The 21,210-nt window shown below is 43.3% G+C and overlaps 1 protein-coding gene across 11 annotated transcripts in view; it reads right to left on the bottom strand.

Annotated features, from left to right (window-relative positions):
• The window catches only part of LOC128446748 (eukaryotic translation initiation factor 4 gamma 3), a 45,251-nt gene extending 24,720 nt beyond the window's left edge, over positions 1-20,531 (bottom strand). For 3 of the 11 annotated variants that reach the window (XM_053429647.1, XM_053429648.1, XM_053429650.1), the window contains exons 1-4: positions 19,869-20,528; positions 7,529-7,696; positions 5,803-5,895; positions 4,826-4,873 (exon numbers count right to left, since the gene is read on the bottom strand). In XM_053429647.1, the coding sequence (XP_053285622.1) occupies positions 4,826-4,873; positions 5,803-5,895; positions 7,529-7,696; positions 19,869-20,081 (522 nt within the window). In that variant the 5' untranslated portion in view covers positions 20,082-20,528. Of the gene's footprint in view, positions 1-4,825; positions 4,874-5,802; positions 5,896-7,528; positions 7,697-9,805; positions 9,915-19,868 lie in introns of those variants that run through there. The other 8 variants (XM_053429652.1, XM_053429653.1, XM_053429657.1 and 5 more) reach the window with 5 other exon arrangements.
• Between the last annotated feature and the right edge of the window lie 679 nt (positions 20,532-21,210).

Genomic DNA, 21,210 nt, shown 5'->3' with positions numbered 1-21,210 from the left:
CTTTTCTCGTGGATCTGTAGCTGATGTAAAGACTGCAGCTACAATAGCTTCTATAGAAAATGTTTCAATCAGTTGAGACTCTAATGTTTAATTAAGTTTAATGACAAGCTTTGTGTTTGTTGGGCAGCGCATAAAATTTAATGCATGAATCTCTTGAGTTCCATTGAGAAAGAAGAGCACAACGAACGGTGGAGTTCCAAACAACTAAGGCCCAGGTTGGGGACACCCGCCTGCAGTGAGCGTGCTCCGGTGAGGGAGAGCAGAATAAACAATGCTGTAAAACAGTCTAAAAATACCCAGGCGGGAAATCACCTTCAACATAATAAATCAGGTCCAATGGCTTACTTTACTGTGAATAGCCCTGTGGAGGTCTGGGAAATGACCAGGAAACCGTTCACTATCAGCTAGCCTGAGACGGCCTCGGTTAGGTCAATGGTGTGACAAGAAATGTGAGTCAACAGTAAGGAGGAAGTTTTTTAAGGGCTGACAACTAAAAGTGTTTGGTATGTCAGCCTTAAAACAATCATTGAAACAATTAGTGTAGCCAATGACACTGACACAATATACAAGTCTAGCTGCTTTCAGACATGTACGTGAGAACTGAAATGTCAGTGTCACTCGCTACGGACAATGTCTGGAACTTTTCTAACCGGTTCCTGAGGAAAATGTGCAGAAATATTGATGACGTTTCTAACATGCAATGGACACAAAAGTGAGAAAATATATATACATGTTAGGATGCAAAAGAGATGTAATAGACGTGGAAGACGCCAACAAAGATGTCAAGGGCCAAAGCCTGTGCTGATGTGTTAATAACAAAAAACATGCGTTTTCTGGAGCAGAATCTTCACACAATGAGCTCTACTCAGACTACCCAACGGCTTAAGAGATTTTCCTGTTGCGAATTTGTCAGACCCGAACAACCTCCTGCTGTATTCTTTATATGTTTAAGGCAAAGTTCTGATGGGCATCTATTAAATAACATTATATATATTTCCAACAAGTAGTACACACTTAAAACATTCAAATGAACTAAAAACACATATTTCAAGGAGTAATATTCTGCAAAATACTCTCATCCCTCATGCTGTTCATTAAATTGTACAAGCTCGTAAAAGATGAATCATGAAATGGAGCAAAGGATATGAACTGAGAAGTTTAGTAATGATCTACTACAGGATTAAGGACGGGACATATAGATATAACGATGATAACAAAAGGAAGGACCTCTCATCTGAGCATTCACTGCAGTGAGAATGAAGGGAGATGGACAGGGTTAGAAGTTAGGAGGGGTGGGATCATTTAAGGACGATCCTCATCATGCCATGCAGTTCTCAAGAGACTTTTAATCGGTTAAATGTTACCTGGATGGGCCTGAATCCTCCCTTGAGTATTGAAAGCAGGAAAGAGAGAAAAGCCAATGGGACACTGCACTGGTGAGACTGAAGCCTCAGTACAAACAAGCATCATTCACCCACACACATGAAGGCAGGAAACTAGCACGTCATTTTTCAGCCACTCGAAACAGTGAGTGGTCCGGAGCAATTGTCACATTGTGCAGCCTGAGCCTATGCCAAATTGCTTTTTTAGGGTCCCGACAGGACTTGGCTGTCACCTGCAGAGATGACTTAGCAGCAGATATGATGTTGAGGGCCGCGAGCCAAGTGGGATTTGATACACAGGCATCTGTCAGCATAAGGAAGCTGATAGGTGTTTGCCTCATTACCCTGGTAGTCCGGTACAGTATTTATGACAAAGGCAATAGAGTTCAAACCTTTTGTTCCAGTTTGTTTTTGCTGCATAGCACAGGAGTAGCGCACTGTGAACTCATGATTGATGCAGCTGCCAAACTAGTGATACAATTATTCCTGTCATTTAAAAATATAGCAGTTTAGGTCATAAAGCCTGCCTCCTCCACGTCAATGGACAGGTTAATTATAAAATAATTTTTCCATTACATAAAGTCATAATTAGTTATTAAATGTTATAAAATGTCCTGAGTCATCATGATTGACAGCTGATATTGACTTACAATTGCTCGAGCCATCTTGTTACAGCCGCTCCACACCACAATCACCAATTTGCATACTGTCTCCAAACGGCATCAAACCTGCAAGATGGTATCACTGGTACCTGGAATATATTTTAGTTTAGTTTTTGTACAACGGGAGGAACTGGAGACGTGTTGTCCATCTTAATTCTCAGTCTGGTGTTGACATCGTGTGACATTTCCACTATTGAAGGCAAACAAATACGACAAATTTGCGGATCAAATTGAGATTAATAAAGTAATTTACAATGTGAAGCGCTTTTGTTTTTATGTTTTATCTCCTCTGACTTTGACCTTTTGGTTCACAAACACAAAAACACAGTCACACTCATGAGCTGTGTCTAAAATCTAAATAGGTCGGTTACACCCATAAGTGGGGGATGAAAGGAAATAAAGATGATGCTTGTTTGAAGACAGACTTACAATTTGGCCAAATTAATTAATTTTCTGATCCCTCTGCACCCTTTCACTGTGCATCAAGTGTGTTTCAGGGGGACAATGGCTGTTTTCTCCATTGGTATAAAAGGCTACTGTTCAGATACATCTGCTTCCAACTCCACTTCCGTGGTGGCACAAGAGATCCCAGCGCCAGTTTGTGACAGCCAGGGCATGCACTGTGTGTGTGTGTGTGTGTGTGTGTGTGTGTGTGTGTGTGTGTGTGTGTGTGTGTGTGTGTGTGTGTGTGACACCAATGGCAGTAAACACATCCGACACACTTTGACACCATACTATTAATAGTCTGTCAAAATTGACCCACACAGAAGCATCAAGAAGGTGAGGATGTTAGAAAACAACTTAGTCAGGGTACATCTTTCTGAACAGGGGCGTGAACAACACATCAGTCTTTGGAGTGGGCAATCGTGTTAATCACTACAACATGAAAAAACGAACAACAACAGGAAGTCACATGGACTGAATGTCAGCATCTCGAAAAGTCCGAGACTCTTAGCGTCTGTGAGATAATACGTGGCCCTGATAATCTAATGACCTTGGTTCACAGAGTGTCAACTGTCCAACAGGATTCATCACACAAATGTCAGTCATGAACCCAAACACTGGGGCCACACAGCTGTTCCAGCCCTTTTCCTTGTCGACAGCGAACCTGATGACCACCGGCCGTCCCTCATATCTTTGTCTTCTGACACTGGGAAAAGATACGGTTACACGGACAAAGGGGCGGATCCAGGGAGGTTTCTTTCTTTTGACATTGTGAGATAGGATTTTTGTTTTTTGTTTCACCTATAACCAGGGAATAATTTGTGGATAAGAATGCTAAGGGCGGTCTTTGAAATTTGGTACAAACAATAAGGTTCCACTAAGTAAACAGGTTGAATGCAGTGCCTAAATGGATTTAATGGAAACCATGAACCAATGGCATCATGATAGTGTGGTCACTGCAATAAATTGGAAAGTTTTAGCAAAAAAGTCACCTTTTCTATTTTCAGTCGTTAAACGATTCAGCAAAAATACCCAGGAAGACCGGTGCTGACGGGAGATAACGTCTCTTCTACGTTTTTAATGAAACTAAAAATAAAAGGGGGAAAACAAACTTTGGTTTGCGAGCGGCGCAAGAACTGATATTTAGCCCCAATTTTCGGCTGCACATAAGGGCCCTTCATTGTGTAAAGCACAACTGGCACTAGTCAGGCTTTATTCAATGTCCAAATCAGCTAATAGAGTGTGTGGAATGGTGTCGAGATGCGACAGCAAGTCAGCTTCCAGACTCCAAAAATAAAATACAATCAGCTCACAAGGCTTTTTGCTTTCAGACACACTCTTTTGAAATACAAACCATGCAGGAAAATAAATTCAAATTTTTTGGGGTTTGCAAATGCAGACTAATGAGGCTCCTTTACTCAAGCAGAGAATATACAACTATAATCAGCTTGTGTCTGGCTGCAGACTGTCTGTGTGTGTGTTTGTGAAACTGTGTTAAATCCAATCAAGGACAAGGTTCTATTATGTTAAACTGACTTATAAACACATATAAAAATATATCATCTGTAAGACAGCTGAGAGACTCTGCTGTTATTTGTTCCACTTGGTGCCCAGGACACACACAAGCCTCATTACAATAAAACCTATAAAGACTATGTAATACCAATTCACTTTTATTTGGAATGAACCAATTTCAGTCTCATCATAGTCTCTCACAGCCAGGCCCATCTCCACAGTGCGGTGTCAGCACTGGAGAAAGGTCTGGCTGCACTTATTATCATTCTGCTACGAGGGAATAGAACAATTCTTTGTAAACCATGGCATCGTGAGTGGTGCTAACGTCAGGATGGAGAATAAAAAATAATGTTGGGGGAAAATTGTTATTAAAATGGTTCATTACCCACAAAAACACAGCAAAATAAATGTCAACAGTGCAATATTACGATCCAATCTCCATCAAAACTCATTTTCAGCGTACAGGTTGCTCGCTCTGAGGTAGAAGAGGGGTTTTTAAACAGTAGCAAGCCTGAAGCAGATGGTTAACAGTATTCTGTATGAGATGCTCTGCCAATGTCAAGCTGATACCCACAGTCTACATCTGGTGAGTCAGACAAATGTCACCATAAAAATAAACCTGGAAAAGAGCAAATTCACACCCATCCAGAAACGGCTCTGTGCACCCGCATAGCTCTCATGAGTAAGTAGCAGCACACTCAGGAAAAACAACATGACAAGTAAAACATGTTAATCTGTGTTCATCTTATTTGTAGGATTGCATGCAGGTACCAGCAAACTGATATGGTGATGGTGCAAGAAGAGAAGCAGGAGTGCACGTACAGTGGGGTAAATTACCTGATGATGGGTCGGTCGAGGGCCCGTAGCAAACTGGTGGGGGAGTGACGAGAGGTCCAGCAAGGAGAGAGAAACATTGATGGCAAAGCATGGCGAGGGGGGAAAAAGAGCATAAGAGAGACACAGAGATAAATGAGTGATGGAGGCAGATGCTTGAAAATACAGAACAAAATCACACAACAAAACTTTAAAAGACAAAGATCGAAGCCAAAGTTTTGAAATGGTAGCTTGTACATTTTGACTTGTTTTAAGCAGCAGTGAAACTAGATTTACAGGGAGCTAGGCAATAAAACGATATCAATAATTATCGTAATAAAATTCTCATCAATACCCAAATAACTAAAGTCCAATTTATATTGATGTAATGCTTATTATTGTGCAAGCACCGAGAGGAGGTATAATAATATCTACCTCAGCTCTATAAATTGTTTGTTTAAAACCCCATCCATCATTCAGGGGCAAAAATCTGTCTTTAAACTTATTAGAAAAACTAATGTGACATTTATCTTGATAATTCTTGATATATCACCCAGACCTTGGACAATGTTTAGAATTCCAAATTGTGTATAAGTGACGAACATAACGTTTAAAACAAGACTTCCTGCATGAGTGAATACACTGACTCAGGTCTGGTTAGTCTTGCTCTCTTGATGGGAAGCCACCAATCAATATTAAGTTTAATTATACATAGAATGTTGGAAAATATTTGGATACTTCTTAGTAGACTTGTTGGTTTGAAGATTTTGCACAAAAAGTCTTAATGTGCTACTACCCATATTAACGTAGACTACACTGATCAAACTATATGAATTTTACATTACATCAAATTAACTACAGCCAGCACAGAAACCCTCCATTACGGACAAACTCCCAACTCTCAACAGCGGTAATCATAACAATCACAACAGTTGGGTTGCTCTGAGGTGGGTGAGCTGTAAATGAAACACCGGAGGGATACTCACCGGGCGACTCTGTGGCTGTGCATTTATTTGCTGTGTCTGGGGAGAGTACACTAGAGAGGGGGAGCCAGCATTTTGTCCAGGGTTGTATGGAGACTGTGAAGAGAAGAGATGGACAGAGGGAGACGGCTTGTTAAACACAAACCAGGAGCTGTGCTGCAATCTGTCGCTCATTCTATACAAGTCACACTTTACAAGGAGACATAATGCACATATTCAAGTTCATAATGTTTAACTGTAAACCGTGGTGCGTTGAACACATTGTATCTATGGAAGCTAAGACTTCTTATGGAAAAGATGACCCATGACAAGGGTTTAAATATGTTTACATACATCTGATGTTAAGGTTTAAAAGGACTAACTCTAACATAGCCTAACAAAACTACTTTAGATGTTGCTAGGAAAAAAAGTTTTTCAATGTGTTGGGGTTTATGCAACAGGAGTAAATAATTGGTAGCCTGAAGGACTGCAAATCCCGTGTCCCTTTATCCTTTATCCCGTGAGCATTGGTGCCCGGCTGAGGTGGGTTTAAAACAGATATTCTGACTCTTCCTCGAGCTGCTGCTGCTACGGTTGTGATCATTTCAGTGCATGCTGGCTGTCAGGGCTATTTATAGAGGGCTGGTGAGAGACTAGAGCTGTTTTAGGAGGAGGCAGTGGGCCATTAGGCTGTAACAGTTAAGAGGAACTTCTAGATTCCTTGCGAGCGTAGTCGCATACTTCCAGAGATGCTGAGTCATGGAGTCAAGATGCCTGTTGATGAGAGCACGGTTGCCAGTTTCACAGCAGCAAAAATCTTTATGATTAATAGTTAAACTGAGAGGTCCATGTCCATTGGTTTAGGGATTTTTCCCAACTAAATGAAGGATGTAAGCCTTTCCCATAATGGCTAGCCTCGATTTACCAGCAGGTCCTCTGTATTTTGTTATTTCCCCATCCAGCCTGCATCACATATGGATGCCATTGTGGTTACAAGCAGAGGAGACAGTTGCCTTTAAACTAACCAAACCTCTACCATCTCAAATCCATATAAATCTAATTGATTCATACGGATTTGAGATCTTGTTTAAAGAGCTTCAACACTAAGAGTTTAGGTCTAACCATAAAGGGCAATGCTTAAAAATGTTAATAATGTTGATGCTTTTCTTTCAAACCTTTCCCTTAGAAGCCTTACAGTGTTTAACAGACCAATGTGATCTGATTTGAGGTTGAGCTACATCATGACCTCAGTGGGAAGAAGCTGTCGTACAGAATAGAATAGAATATACAGAATATGTTTGTTGATGCAGCAGTATTCAGAAGTTATTCTAGAAATTGACCCAATTTTTAAGAATGTAATCTGAATTTAATAAAACAACAGTCATATACACAGATTATTGCTGTGTATAAATATTAAAAGAGAGAATGACAAACAGGAAAATAAAACACTGATGTAATAAGAGACAAATAATACAGGTTAGGGGTAGGCGGTTTTTCAAACACGATAATTTTGAATTTAAAAAAGGGTCAAAATTCTTACTTTGTCAAGTTTTGGTTAAATACAAGTTGTCATTCATTCACACGTTTAAACAAGTGAAACAATATATGATTTGAGTCTATTAGGAAACATAAGATATGGTAATGAAGTGTCGCCCAGACCTAACACAGGTCAAACAAACAAAGGAGACAAACTGACAGATAGAGGATGAATATGCAGAGAGGATGACGGCGGACACAGTGATTAACTCACCCCTCCGCCTGTCTCCCAGCCCTTAGGGTAGCGATATGGGGAAGATGTGGGTATTGATACCTGAGAGAGCGCCGGGGAGTGGCCATGACCAGGCGGGGTACCCGCCAAATTAGGGTGTCCCTTTGTGATGTCGTGAGCAGTGTAAGGAGGACCAGCATGCCTGGGTACCTGCATCACATAAACAGTAAAATTATGCACATGACAAATGTGACTTCAGTCAGATTGATGACAAAAACCTGATGAAAAGGAAGAACAGCAATGGCAGGACTCCACAGGTCATTATTGCTGCCTCCTGCAGAGGAATGTAAAATAAGCACTCAAGCTCCAGGATTAGCCCTGTGTGTGTGTGCCGAGGTAAGGACCTGGATCTGTGGGTGTTGAAGCCTGCTGCGGTTGGCTAACGACAGGGATTTGGCCTCTCCTGCAGCCCACTGTGCCAAAGCATGTTGTGCAAGGATGTCTGGGCCTCATATGGCAAAACTGGGTCAAGTAAATTATATTACATTCCCACTCATTTGTGATAGAGAGAGTGCACCTGGTACAACTGAGTCGTGTTAAACAAGCCTTGTCGATGAGCCAAAGGAGGGTGGTGCCTTCCCAGAGAGCACTGTAAAAATATATGATTCGACTCCGCTCTTGTGTTACGTGGACAATAAAAAGCCATTTAAAAGTAAAACCATCCAGGTCGTGACGAACGCAGCTCTGTGTCAGACAAACCAACGCTCCTGAAACAAACCTATTACATTACCACTCATGTGCACTGGTCGTGTAAGCAGGTGTTAGGAGGAAGCCGATGTCGTCTCTGCATCGGGTTGCCAAGTTGCGGAAAATACTACTAAAGGCCAATTTATAGTCCGATTTTACGCAGTAATGCAAGCACGCAAGACACGCCCCTTGCGTGTCTTGCGTGCTCCCTCAGATCCCTCATGCGACTCCGGACGGGATCTAGTAAGCAGACCAATCACAGCTTGCGGGCTGCGTGAGGCTTGCGTGCGTCCGCCAATTTTTCTAACTATACGACAAAGCTACGCAAGCCTCACGCAGCCCGCAAGCTGTGATTGGTCTGCTTACTAGATCCCGTCCGGAGTCGCATTCCCGGTCTATGCCCCATAATACCGGCAGAAACCACGGAAGATTTAGAAGAACGGATATGGATCAAATAGAAGAGTGTTTGGCAGAAGAGATCAGAAAGTATGACCACCTGTATAACCCATCACTGACTGGTGGATTTGTCCGCCAGAAAAAGGCTATGAGGAGCAGCAGTGGCGATGTAAATAAACAGTCAACAGTGTTCTGGCGGGGAATTGCTTTGCGACACGCGCAACCCTTGGGAAACCATAAACCAAAACGAGTCCGTCGATGCAACTGCGTGGCCAGCCGCCGTTGCAGTCGCAGTACTACTATTCGGCCTTAACATGGAACAGAAGTGGTGAAAAGTAAGACTGGAGATTTCGATTTTCTTGGATCACCGACAAGGTGGAAATATTGCTGAAAGTAAGGTTGGCCAACGCTTTGCTACCTTACAACTACGTTTTTGTCATAGAAATCAGTCTGGTAATGGAATTGCAAATAAATTCACATCCATCTTCTGAAAAGAAATTTTCAGGCATACTATTATAACCATTCAATTTTTACAGAAAAAAATGTTTAATCTGCAATGTCAAAGAGAAGTGCTACGACTCAGCCTTGAACGAGGCTTGAAACTGTTTATAAAGATTTTCTGGAATGGCAAGAAAATGTATGTGAAATTAATTTCCGCAAAGGTTTTCTAAAGGTGAGTGGTCGCTGTTGCTCTATATTGCTGGTTCTGCCCTGTCCAGACTAAAACACAACCCCAGAGTTCTCAAACTTCAACAGCGCCAGCAATGCTTCCTTAACTTCCCCGTTTTAAAGGGATCACAAACTCTGGAGTAGCTTGGATGACAGACGTGAACGTAGCAGAAGTGATGCATTCAGAAACTAGAAGGCATCAGTGTGGATGTTGGCTTTGCCCGCAGTGTGTCAAGATGGACTTTGGCTGCTGCAGCTGTGGGCTGGCACCACTGCAGGTGTAGCTTGCTGTTGCAGCATGCCTGGCACCACAGGGAAAGCGAGAGGATACTGCAGGAAGAAAAGGTAGGAGGCACTGAGACGCTATGGAAAGCTTGGCAACCCTCTTCTCCTCCCACAGCCCCTTTCCCCTCTTACAGAACCTGGCCATTAGAGCTTTAAAGCCCCTTAAAGAACAACACTGGCATTTAAAAAAACGCATTCCAAACGTAGAGCATTCACATCTACCTGGTACTGAAGGGAACATTCTGTACAGCCTCTATAGTACCAAGCCGCTCTGCATTTCTCCATCTTCTCTGTGTGGCCCACTTCCCTCAGATGACCTGGGATAGAGCAACTAATCTAGCTGCTGTTGCCATGGGAGGAGCCTGCTTTGCTTCAGGCAAGTGACTGATTCTGAGGACATACAGAGTGATGGGATGGGGGAGGGGAGGCAAGCGGCTGTATAGCGGCTATGCATGAGGGGCAGAGAGCAGGGGGGGGTGGGAGCAAAGTGCTAAACCCAACCTCCACTGCACAGAAAATCAGTTTCATGCCACAGGCTCAGTTTATTTCCAGCAGTGGCATCATTGTTTTAGCCTTAACCCCCACAAATGATATGAAAAGAAAAAATTGATAAAATGTTTGCACTATTATTGTGTTACAGTAGATAAATAAGCTCGAAGCTGAATAGACAGTGTCTTTATTTGTGCAGAGTTCACATCGTGCCTGACACAGGATTGTTATCACTTCTTTGTGGTGTCAAATAATTAGGTTGGTAACACCATAGGGGTAACAAAAACATATAAGCCAATATTTCCCCACAAATGACAACTACAATGTCCATATTGAATTTATCTTTTCCTTTTGATGTAAAAGAAATCAATACAATGTGGAGTGAGACTGGAAATCAATATTCTTTTCTTGCTTTTTCCGTAGTAAATATATATTTACAAGATGCGCAACAATGAGCATAGAGGCTTCTGTGCCTTTAACGTCAGAACTGTCACAATCAGTCAATCATATTTCTGCCCCCAAGGTAAATATATATATCCTGTACTGCTCAACGGAGAAACCCAGAGCAAAGCTCAGACAAGAACATTATAAATCTGTCCGCCTGAAGCCTTTAACTCACATGTTGAAGCCCCGAGCAGGTTCAAATAAAATATAAGAACTATTGGAATTTGATAATTATCTGATACAGGAAATGTTAATTAACTCCTGAAGGAGTCAGTGAATGGCAGCGGTCCCCTGAAGTGTCGAGTTTGCACAACAGGCCTGCAGCGTTCAGATCATGTCTTCTCCTTCGCACTAATGTTTACAGTGCCTGTAAAAGCTACTCAACCAAAATGAAGAATTGCTCTATCAAAAATCTTAATTACAAATACTGTGACTGTATGATGAAATTATACATTCTGAAAACATTTTAAGGGCGAGTACAGATTTATCTTGGATGCTACCAAACTCTTCCATATAAATCGGTTTACATTTTAAAACACTTACATTAACACCTGCCATCCAAGCTACTACAGAATTTTCAGAGAAATTCGGAAACGCCGCCGGCTCTGCTTTTGTTTGAATCTGAGGTGCTGGGTTTTAGTCTTGATGGGCAGAAACAGAGGAGTTTGGATACGATGACTCATTCGAACCAGTTTCTGGGTCTCACCAGAAACTCAACTAGCAGCAGTGAGAGCGTTGCCAACACTTAGTGTCAGTAACAGTTCCACCTCGCCGTTGGTCTATGAAAAGAAAACGCTCATCCTAATTCTAACCATTGTTGTTTTTCATTCATAGTAGTTTTTGCAACTAAGCAACCATTTGCTGCATCACGTTTATGTGTATGACCATTGTGCATTAATGGTCATTTGATGTGCACTTCCAGGTGAGTCGGTAAGGATGAAAACAGCTTTAAAAAGTTGTATGCAGAGTGTAGTTATGGGTTATCGGTATCCTTACAGGTGGATATGTAAAGTATTTGAGCGTGTTTGGCTGCATGCAGCGGCTCCAGGCTGTGTGGGTAAGGATTCGATCGTCCAGTGACTGCTGAACAAGTGGGATTCTGAAAAGGTTACATTAATGAAAACTCTCAAAGTAACTAGAAACAGAAAGAAAGTTTCATTATACAGATTAGTCTGAAGACTTGACAGGTACGATTCTACAGTCGTGTCAGAGGCACTGATTTATCTACATGTTGCTGACTGAACCATTTTGAGAGTTTTCCGTACGCTAATGTAACTCTGCTGATTGTCTGATTTTACATTTGTGTTTTTGAGCAATGCGTTAGCTGATCCAGAGGGCTTTCCTAGAGACCCCAATAGCACAGCTAGATGGGTTTCAAGGATCCCCCCCCGTCCGACCCCCACCCCACCACCACCCCGCCCAAAATGCCCCATCTCTGAGAGTACACTATGTACCTTCACCATTTTGCAAGAGTTAAAGGGAAAAGCAGAAATGGATTTCTGGACTGCTTCAGGCAGGGGGACACAGAGAGCAGATTAGACAACTGCTCACGCCTTTAATGGGAAGAACAAACGGTCCATACTAATTCCCTTTAGTTTGTAAACATTAATAGGTCAAATATAACTGTCCTGTCACGACACTGAATAAACCTGTAACAATCGAGGTTTCATTAAGTCTTAAAACTAAAGACAGTTATCTTTGAGTCATAAAATATGAGTATCACATAAATCAGATGTTGTCCAAAGACGGAATGTGACATAAGGAGGCCCTGTGGTTAATAACCTGCCTGAGCAGTTGTCTGTGACCGACAGACAGACTCGCACACTGCTGGTCATATGGTTTAAGGGAAACCGAACGTCTGGCTTTCTTCCTTTCATCCAAATCAGGCCTCCCTTTCCCCTAAGTCCTCTTCTTTTACTCTGCTCTCGCCTGCGGGGGCCGTCATCTCCCTTGGCCCCCTGCCAGCACCTCTACTTGTAACCGACAACACAAGAGGGAGAGAGGGAGGGGGAGAATAAAGATTGAAAAGAATCATTTAAAAAGAGGGCCGTGATAAAAAAAAAGAAGCAGAAGCACAGCAGGAAGCATTATCTGTTTCACTGCCAGGGAATTTGGAAAAACAACACGCCTATCCCCACACACAGTAAATGTTCTACGCTGGAATTAGGAGTAATTAGAGACTCAGACTCTCACATGGAAGTCGAAGGGAGAAGGAGCACAATAACAGTGAGCTATGAGGAACATAGTGTTTACAATTTTTACTTTCATTTTGTCATGTTATGAGAGACCAAGAGAGATTTCCACACATAATGGGACTCGTCAGAAAGGCGGCATTTCCCCATAATTCACAGATTACCTGACATTGTCTGAAGGCCACAATAATGCTTATCCAAGCCACAAAGCACAAGTGAAAAGAAAAAAGTTCAGTTATAGTTATTTGCAAATATTTCACAACCCAGCCACATCTGGTGGGTGACAGACAGAGAGAGGGGAGGGCATGCGGCAGTCGGGCAACTTGATCCGTCTGCTGTGCAGAGGACTGCTAAACAGAGTGAAGGGAACAGGACGTGCACAGGTGAACCTGGGGCTAAACCTGCCAGCGCAACAGGTTCACTTCCATGTGGAGTTCAGGGGTCATCATCGACAGCAGCGAGGGCAGGAAAAGCAAACGATCAGTTACAATGAGAGACTTGGGGATTTTAGCTACCCTTGTTACGACTGCAGACAAATTGTAAAAACCTGATATTAATTAAAAAGGCTGAAAAGCAGAATGTTGATTTCTTTCATCTCAGAAGACAAACATGTGTAGTAATATATTTAGGAAAATCCTGTTTTGAAACTCAATCAATGAAGAAAATCTTTTTTTATTCCATAATATTGACATAAATAAGGCACAGTGCAGGATTGACAGCTGGCGGCGCCGCTAAAGATATCGGTGTTGTCTGATAACAGCTCCATTGCAGCGTCACAGCCAGGTGATCGCACTGAGTCAACACAATTCCTGAGGTAAAACATAATCTACGTCAGGCCGTCCGTGCTGGCGGCCAGGTGACCAGATGGTTGCTGAGACTGCAGTTAAAGTTCTTGCATCAGGCGCAAGCATGAAAGTGGCTGGCCGCACTAATTATAAATTAGTCGTTAGTTTGATCTCCGTTAATTTTCTGCTTGAGGAGAGAGGCTAGGCACATTGTCAACTGAAGGATTTACGACAGGGACACTTGCTGTCAGCACGGCCGTATCGGTAACATCAAACTGGACAGAAATACACGAGTGGTTGAAGCTCTGAGAGGAAATGCAATGTTCAGATAATGGGAAATTAATGGTTGTATAATCCTAATCCAACAAGAATGGCACATACCACCAACAAGGCCCAACAGTCCCCTTATGAAACCCCATTAAAATTCACTAGATCTGCAACAAATTGAACACTTATATCTGCACCCTAAAAATGTCTGATATATTTTTATCACGAACCATAAATTATTCTCTGAGAATTCGAGGAAAACGGAAAAAATGTGTTGACAGAAGGTCAAGCTGTTTTTTAGTGTACTGTTAACAATGTAACGTCTAATGAAACGAGCCCGGCTCTGACCCTGCTTCCCCGAGGAGATCATAAAGTAGCTTCGGCCACTCCTCCCTGTCCCCCGTCCCGTCCCCTTCCTGACCTGTAAGCCACATTTAGGAGGAAGAAGCTGCTGCGGCTTCATCATTAGCTTACTGTAAAGCCACTTAAGTTCTGAGGGGGAGAGAAAGGGGAAGACTGGAGAGGAGCTGCAGCCTTACAAGGAGCAGGGTGGGATCAAGAGGATGATACAGCTCAATAAACTAACAAAATACTGAAAAAAGTAATGGATCACAGCTGTGTGGTTAATACCCTCATCCCTGTGAGATGAGGTGAGCTGATTTAGGTGCTCTGAAGACAAATGTCACCCTCATTACACACAGGTTATTTCATAACAGCATAAAAAAATTATAATAACAATAAAAGAACGCGCTATGTCTCATTTAAATGATGCCGTCTACCTCGAAGTGTCAGTGCCAAGGGTTCAGAGGTGAGGCACAGGAAGTGAGTGGAGACGACCCAGATGGTGCAGACACAATCCCTCCTTCCTCCTGCTGGCCTGCTGGCACTCACTCCCTTACTTACTCCCTGCCCGCCTGCTGCTGCAGGGACTCAGTTGATGGTTTCAATTCTTCCAAAACAGATCTTAGGCAACAATAGTTCTGGATCTTTATAGCTTCGACTGTATTTGCTTTTGTTGTTAAATAAAAAAAGGGACAGAAATCTTGCACGCCTGAGGATATAAATGCAACAAAGTAAATAAATACCTAAATAATATCATTACCACTATGAACACGTCTCCACTTCCTGTGTGATGAATAATTGATTGAGGTGCAATATCGAGGACCTGCCGATACACATGCTTGACCAAATGAGATTCTTAGAAGTAAATCATGTTCAACCCAGTTTAGATAAATAAATGTACCAGAAAAATGTTACGCTTAAACATACATCAATGTGATAACAACCTAAAAGGACAGTCACGTTTATTTGATGTGGACATTGACTTTTTTGGTTTGGTCAATGTCCCATCTGCTCACATGGAGGAGGGGGGGGGGTAATGACCTTTACTATAGCCAACCACCAGGGAGCAATCAAGATGATTAAGCTCCACTTACTTGTCGTCCTTCCGTCCATGAGTATGACAAGTTAAATTCTCATTAAATGTATCACTTAATAGAGTTCAGGGATTAAAATCACGATAAAGAGATGATGACATGAAGAAAATAACTTTCTTAAATACTTAAAAGAATTGAATGTGGCCACACAGAAGGGGCTTCACCTGTTAAACACAAGTTTTATAATGTCATAAAGTCGAGTCTCCGGGTGACTCTTTCTTTAGCGATAGACTTTCAACAGCATGTGTTATCATGTGTTACATTAACAATCATTTCGCGAGATGCATGACTTTTTTTTAACTACAATCTTTGCTTCCTATAATTTAGTAACTTACCATGGTGGAATTTAGTTTTTTTTTTTTGCAGTGGCAGTTATCTTCTGGGAAAGTCCGTCGACACAACTGCTGGTTGAAATCTGAAGTAGTTGGGTTGTGCTGTTTAACTGTTTGTGGGTGTTAGACACAGGTGATCATTTTATTAGGAGCCAAAATTACACTGCCAGAGAAATTGAACAGAAATTATCACTAGGTTACTGGGTCATGTTTAAAGCAGCAGCGGCAATGAACTCAGCAAACAGCACCACAAGGCAGAGCAATACAAAATATGACCCAGCTGACAAAAAACACTGGCCAAAATTGCCTATAAAAGGTATTCAATTACTATCAAATACCAGGTTTCACCATGAAATACCCATTATAGTACCTGATGTATGATGGTAGCATTAAGACCAAAACAAATAACCAACTACAATGGGACTCAGTAGAGCGCACACCTCCACCAAGGACAACAGTCAAATTCAATGAAAATATACAAATGGACACGGGTGAAAACATGACCTCTGCATATGGCCAACTGACAGATGAATGCCTAAAATGACTTGCATAGCTAGCTGTCAACAGTTGTGACTTGGCAGATCTACCACACCTGCAACTGCCCTTGAACGAAACTAGACAAAATTATTGCTCTGACACAGGTTTTGGCAAAAGTTAAAGCACTATATGCTGTCAAGTGTCGAACTACACAAATACTCGGTCCTGTAAGAGGTGTTGAAAGTAAAATGTCCAATATCATCATTTACTAAGTTGATTTGACAAATGTTTCTCTCGAGAAATAAATACAGGGAATTCTAGACTGAAGTTATATATATCCACAGTCCCGGTATTAACATCACTTCAGATAAAACCACTGACAGTGTGCATGATGTCTTCTTCAACAAGCCACTCCCTCTCTGTAGAGAACAGTCCTGCATGCTGGCTCACAACAACTCAGCAGTTTATTTATAACATCCCACAGAGCGTATACTCATGAGAATATCTTCTCATGCAGGCTGCACACACCTGTCCTGGAATATACAACTACTGCGCAGTGTGACCTCCCAGCTGGGTCCACACATGACGTTGTAACACCTCAGAAGTAGCTCTGGCTGACACTGTGTTCCTGGCTAATATTGGATTTCTCTTCTCTTTACAGGCACATGCTTTCGTTCTTTTTGTCTGAGCATAAACACAAATCATGGGGGGAAGAGAAGGGGGAAACATTTGCAAGGTTGTTGGACAGAAAAAGAAGTGAGTCCATTCATAGAGTGATGAAAGTACTGTATCATGAAAGCTGATGGGTTGGAGGAGGAGGGGCACACAGAGAGGAGAAGGGGAAAGTGGGGAGAAAGCCTCCGTTTTCTCAGCTGGGCCAGCAGTGGGATGAGGTGAGCTATGGGGGGATGGAAGGAAATAAGGGAGGGCCAAAGCCGGCTGAGTGACCTGGGCCTTTGTTGGCAGATGGTGGGAAGCGCCACCTTGGCCTCTCACTCTGAATGTTAAGCAGTGCTGCCATTGTTTGGCAAGTGCAGCAGCAGACGCATGCGCTGGGCGTTTCTCTGGCAACCAGGAACGGTAACAAACTCCCTCCCCCCCCCCGTGCACTGCACACACACACGCCTCCCTCACAACCCCTTTGCATCTCAAGACGACGTCCTCCAATGGGAATCCCCATACACCAGAAGCCGCGGCCAGACAGTCAGATTCTCCCACACTCCCGACCTCTGAGGTCTAGGCAGAGTGAGAGGTCAGACAAGTGGTGACACTCAGACGGCCTGTTTTCATACAGAAATTAAAAATCAAATATTGTCTAGTCAACTGCTGAGGTAAATAGAACTGAGTGCATCAGGGTGATCTTACAAGAAAATTCCCAGGACAAAACAGACTACCGGTAGTTTAAAATGTTCATACATATTCAATCATTTGATGTAAGTATAATTTATTCTCCTGTGAACTCTCCACCTACTGAACAGATGATACAATACGCGTATAAATCACACTTCATTATACTGAAAGACATTCCACATACAATATAATCCACTGAAATAGCTCTGCAAAGCAGAAACACCAGATATGCCACATAACTCAAACTACCCTTCAACACATAACGCCAAAATCAACACTAATAATGGTTAATTTCTTAGAATGAGGACTAATTGCACGGTCACTTTGCTGGATTGAATAAAAAAGGTACATTCGACAGGTGTAACCATTATGGCGCGTTTTGTCAGCTCCACCAGGTGCGTACGGCAGGACATATATATGAACCCAACAGGGAATTAGGTATTCTGGATTGAATTTAATAGTCTTCATGATATTATCCAGATTCCGTCAAACTACGATAGAAAAAATCAGGCGAAATCCTGTCTATTAATGGCATTTAAAAGCTATAGTAACTAAAATGGCATTCAAAGAGCATTTAACTCCGCCAAAGCCTAACAGCCTCCAACATATAAATGTACCGATCAGGTTTTTTTTTTATTTTGATCAGTCCCATTTGTATGCCGGATTTCCCCCCCCATCAAGATCACCAATGTTGAAGACAGTGAAAATAAAATTCCTGGATATGCACCAATACTTAATGGGTTCTTCCTTGGTTCAAGCCCCACCCCTCCACAAAATGTCATGTATATTGGTTGAGTAGTTTCTGCATCTTCCCGCTAACTAACAAGCAAATGCAGAAAATGGCAGATGTAGAGATATTCTTATAAATTAACTTGCTACTGTGCAACATAGATGGGATTGCTGTGTGCTACAGGTGCAACATGGTCAAACCGATCACTTAAGTTAATTTTTTTAAATTTAGCCAGAGTGTTCAGAGCAAACCACAAAGCAAAGGGCTACGATTTCTCCTCCTTACAAACAGAAACATGAATTTACCATTAGTCTCTTTTATCGTCACGCATCAACGCCTTTAGTGAGACATTCGTCTGGTAAATGCAGAGGATGCTGTTATGCACTCAACTGGTAGGAACTTCCTTTAGATCACAGAGCTGAAAGTAGGTTAAGCCAATTCATACCAACAGTCATTTCAAAAAGGCTGAAGGAGTCAGCAGAGGACAAGGCACAACAAATACAGAAACCATTACCTCCGTGTTGTTTGATTTACTCATCTAAAGAGCGAGGGAGGGCTTTCATACTCCCCCGTGGCCATAACCTGCAGCTTGCTTCCCTGCACACACGTCAGGGAAGACGGGCTGGGCTGTGATCATGTGTGGCAGGAAATCAGGTTGAGACATCACCCCGCACCCCCCCCCAAAACAAAAAAGCTAAGCCACCGCGGAAGCTGTCAGACACATCTCTGTGCCACTGACAGACAGGAGACGTGGACCTAATCCTCTCCCTCACGCTGCTGCTGCTACCATGCTGTAAATAAAACAGGAGCCTAGGTGACATAACCAGTGACTTCATTCCACCGAAAGTAGGCTAGAGAGAGAGAGAGACGCCGGGTCCATCTCTGAGTCAACTCGAAAGGTGAATGAATATTCCGGGGGCAGTGACAGCACGAAGCCCTGGGAAGAAACGCTGATGTAGTCATTCCCTGCATGTGTGTGTGTGTGTGTGTGTGTGTGTGTGGGGAGGGGGGGTACAACACAGTTAGGATGCATCAGGAGGCATTTTAAACACGTTTAGGAGCGGATGATGGTTTCCTGCACGTTTTATACTAAAGCAAACGTAGCTACAGCTTATTAAACTACCCCGCTACTTCCTAATGGCTCCTCTACGTTAAGCTATGCGGGCCAGAGAGACTCTCCCCGGCCCAGGGACTGACAGGCCCGTCAAGGTGCACGGGAACACCCCCACCCCATCCCTCCAACGAGCTAATGTTGTGTGAAATGGGCGATTCCCACAAGCCGGGCCTTGTACGGGCGACCATTAGTCCCCATTAACAAGGGCCAGGTCATCACCCCAGTACGGACTGGGAGCATTCCTGCTCTGCGGTGGTGACTTGTGCACTTGCTAGCCGCACAAATGTTAGCACCGGAGAGGCTAATGTACCTTGCTAGCCCACAGCGGTAAGTGAACAAAGCCGGCAGCCGGTGTGGAGAGCCACTTAGCTTCCCGGTAATGGAGCCCACCTGTGATAAATGCTGTTTTCATGCTGGTGCTCCAGGGGCACTCGCGTTTAATTACAAATAAAACTACACGGGGAGAAGTGTAGCGACAACTACCGACACACAGGCTGACATTTCCGTTAGCTTTGACACCCGGCTCGGTAAGCTAATGCTAGCACACTTAGCTAGCTAATTGTCCCCTCCCCTCCCAGCTGCCCCCCGACCGAAACCATCATCCCCCGCATCCAGCCGCTCCGATCCCCCCGCTAATAAAAAAAAAACTAGCAAAGTGGGGATACTCACATGGGGGGAAATGTTTGAAAGCACAAGCCATGGCCGCGTGAAGGGATACTGAGGCGGCGGCACGGAGCCTGGCTGCGGAGCTTGTTGGGCTCCCGGCGGCAGAGACACGGAGGTCAGGGTAGCCCGCAGTTGGCTCGACGGAGAGGGGCCACTTCCAGGTCCGCTCACTGCGACAGCGGCTTGTTTGGGGACCACTTTCGGTGGCAAACTCATTGCAAAAAAAAAATATGAAACAAATAAAAACAATAGCTGAATAAATACGGATAGGAGCGGCGGCTAGCCTGCAGGCATGGGGCAAGCGTAGCGGTGTGTCGAAGCAGGCCGCGGATCCCTTTAACGAAGCGGGACAGCGAAGCTCGGATAGCAACACAAACGTCTCTTTTCTCATGGAAAGTCGCTGCTCGGGTCAGCGGTGCTGCTCATGGGGACGGTGGGAGGGTTCGCCTCCCTTCGTCCGTCCGGAACCTCCGCGGATCCGGCTCGGTTCGTTTCTTTCACGGGTCGGGGGGGCGGAATAATCGCCGCGGTCTTCAGCCTCCGTCGGCGATCTACCTTCTCTTCTCGACAGGTCTGTTCTCCATCATTTTCCTTCTCGCACAGATGAGAGACTTCGCCAACATGGCGTTGCGGCCGCTTCCAGCAGTCCGGGCAGGACAGGACGACTCGGGAATCCTCGGCCAGCTCCGGAATCGCTCGGCTAATCAGCCAACAGCACGGCTCGGTGGGCTCGATCCAATCGGATCCACCGCGGAGATTCAAAAACCGGGTTCACGCGCAAAATCCATTTTTTTGTGTGTTTCAGTCCGCAACGTATTTAGAAAGAATGAAAAGGTCCCGGAGGAAGGTTGAAAATTCAGAAATGATACACAATAACTTTATGAAGTGAGAATCTAAGAAATTTTTTCAATAAATATTGATATGTGATTATCAGTGTTCAGGAGATTTTACATGCTTTATTCAGTTATTTCCGAGAGGTTTGGTTAATGTCCGATTCTCTGCAGCAAACTATTCCATGGACCTGTGTGTAAATACTGCGCCACCTACTGTCTGTTTGGTTGACCTGCAGTTACCCCTGATTTGGTTAATTGATCCTTTGAGACTGGCAATTATCAGAATCTAGTTAAGACGCTTCTCCATATGAGATGAGATATGACAAGATAAATTATCCTTTATTAATTCCAGTATGAGAAATTTGCTGTATTACAGCTGCAAGATTCAAAAATAGGCATCAGTTAGTAATAAGTAACATGCATTACTTAAGTGTAAGGAAATAGATATGAATGGAATAAAAATGTATATAGTGTAAAAACAAGAGAAGTATGTGCAGTAGGAGAATATGTAC

Source organism: Pleuronectes platessa, chromosome 2 (genome assembly GCF_947347685.1).
Source record: "Pleuronectes platessa chromosome 2, fPlePla1.1, whole genome shotgun sequence".
Lineage (NCBI taxonomy): Eukaryota > Metazoa > Chordata > Actinopteri > Pleuronectiformes > Pleuronectidae > Pleuronectes > Pleuronectes platessa.
This window is presented reverse-complemented; position numbering and strand designations above follow the sequence as displayed.